This window comes from Gouania willdenowi, chromosome 24 (assembly GCF_900634775.1).
Source record: "Gouania willdenowi chromosome 24, fGouWil2.1, whole genome shotgun sequence".
Classification (NCBI taxonomy): domain Eukaryota; kingdom Metazoa; phylum Chordata; class Actinopteri; order Blenniiformes; family Gobiesocidae; genus Gouania; species Gouania willdenowi.
Window position 1 is genome coordinate 25,502,811 of NC_041066.1, and position 1,937 is coordinate 25,504,747.

The 1,937-nt window shown below is 38.0% G+C and overlaps 1 protein-coding gene across 1 annotated transcript; it reads left to right on the plus strand.

Annotated features, from left to right (window-relative positions):
• The first annotated feature begins 442 nt into the window (after positions 1-442).
• On the plus strand, positions 443-1,420 carry LOC114457641 (trace amine-associated receptor 1-like). Its single transcript, XM_028439634.1, has one exon. It carries the CDS (start codon positions 443-445, stop codon positions 1,418-1,420), a length of 978 nt encoding a protein of 325 aa, XP_028295435.1.
• Positions 1,421-1,937: the final 517 nt, after the last annotated feature.

Sequence of the window (1,937 nt, forward strand, 5' to 3'; positions counted from 1 at the left end):
AAAATGGGAAAAACAGATTTCCTCTTAAAGGAAAGCTGAACATTTACAACAGTAACTCTAACTCTTCTGGTGCTGCTGTTGTCAATCTAATGCCAATAAAAAATATAATTATATATCAGGGAAATGTTTTATTCATAGAACAAACAGTGCATTCTTCAAATGATCAGAAACACACTTGATAATGTGAAGTATCTCATTGGACAGGAGATATCAGCATTAATTATGATAATGATGGTAGTTTGTTTAAATGCCATGCCTTCAACGCACTAAGAAGATATATACTGTGGGTGCTGCAGCTCTACAACCTCTACACAAGTAATACAACACACGCACACACAACTACTATCTCAATGTATGATTGTTGTTGATGTTTTTAATAATCTTTGCTCTTTTCAGCTCTGTTTTGTTTGACCATCCTGTAGATTTCAAGGCAGTGTTTCTAATGGATTCAGAGATGATCAATAATGTGACTGATCATCACATCCATCCCTGCTATGAAGCACAGGGGGGGATTTACACCTTTACAGAAAACCCTTCTGTTGTATGTGTACTGTTATACATGTTCATTGGTTTGTTGGGTGTTGGCACAATATTTGGGAACCTGCTTGTAATTATTTCTATCATTTACTTCAAACAGCTCCACACTCCCACTAACTCTCTCATTCTCTCCCTGGCAGTGGCTGATTTACTGGTTGGAGTGCTTGTTTTTCCTTTCAGCATGGCTGTCACTGTAACCTCATGCTATTTTCATGATGACATTTTTTGCAAAATCCGAGGCACTTTTGACGTTACACTAAGTACCTGTTCTATTTTAAACCTGTGCTGCATTTCCATTGACCGTTATTATGCAATATGTCAGCCTCTAACGTACAAGAGTAAAATATCTGATCGTGTCATTGTATTGATGATCACTGGGAGTTGGGGAGTTGCTGTTTTCATAGGGGTTGTTGTCAGAGTTGCAAATTTTAATCAGAAAAAATGTGAGGATAACTGTTTAATTGATATGGTGATATCAACCACACTGGCATGCATGTTTTCTTTTTACATTCCTGTCATTATAATGCTGAGTATTTATCTGAAAATCTTTCTTGTTGCACATAGACAAGTTAACAGCATCCAGAGCACAAAGAGTGGAGCAGCAAGTAAAATGGAGAGGAAGGCCACCAAAACCTTAGCAATAGTGATGGGTGTGTTTCTTCTGTGCTGGACTCCTTACTTTCTCTGTATCATCTTTCAGCCTTTAATTTTTGATGTGACGCCAGTGGCTGTGATAGAAACCCTGAACTGGTTCACGTTGTTCAATTCCATGCTTAACCCATTTATTTATGCTTTCTTTTACAGCTGGTTCAGATCAGCTTTCAAATTGATCATTTCTGGAAAAACATTTCACAGTAACTTGTCTAACTCCAAACTTCTTTAACATGTAGAGTGTGGGAATTATGAGTTTAGGCAGTATTAAGAGAAAGATGAGTACTTATCTTGTGTAATGTATACTATTCATTGTTCTAGTTCTATAATAACCACTACATTCTGAGGTTGACAACAGTAGGCTTGTGTGGTTGGCATGCTGCTGCACCATGGTTGATAAACTTTTACAAAAAGGCCAATCCTTCAAAACCAGCTTAAAATTAAATTCAAAATAAAAGGAGTAATGTGTCCTGAACAGCCATTGCTTTTCCCACTTCAGTACTCAGCTCTGCTTACAGACAGGAATCCAGGAACTTTCCAACCTCATGTCCGCTCAACTAAGAGAGCTAGCTGAGCTTTGCTCCAGTGAATCAGGAATTTTAATATTGTGCAGAATGTGGATAGAGGGGATGACATGTGTGATTAAAACAGCTGAGGCTGTTATGTAAAGAGTGAAGAAGGAATATCACCTGCCCGGTGCATTCAATTGTTCTATCCTAAAAGCCACCGCTCAGTACTGGTGTTCTACT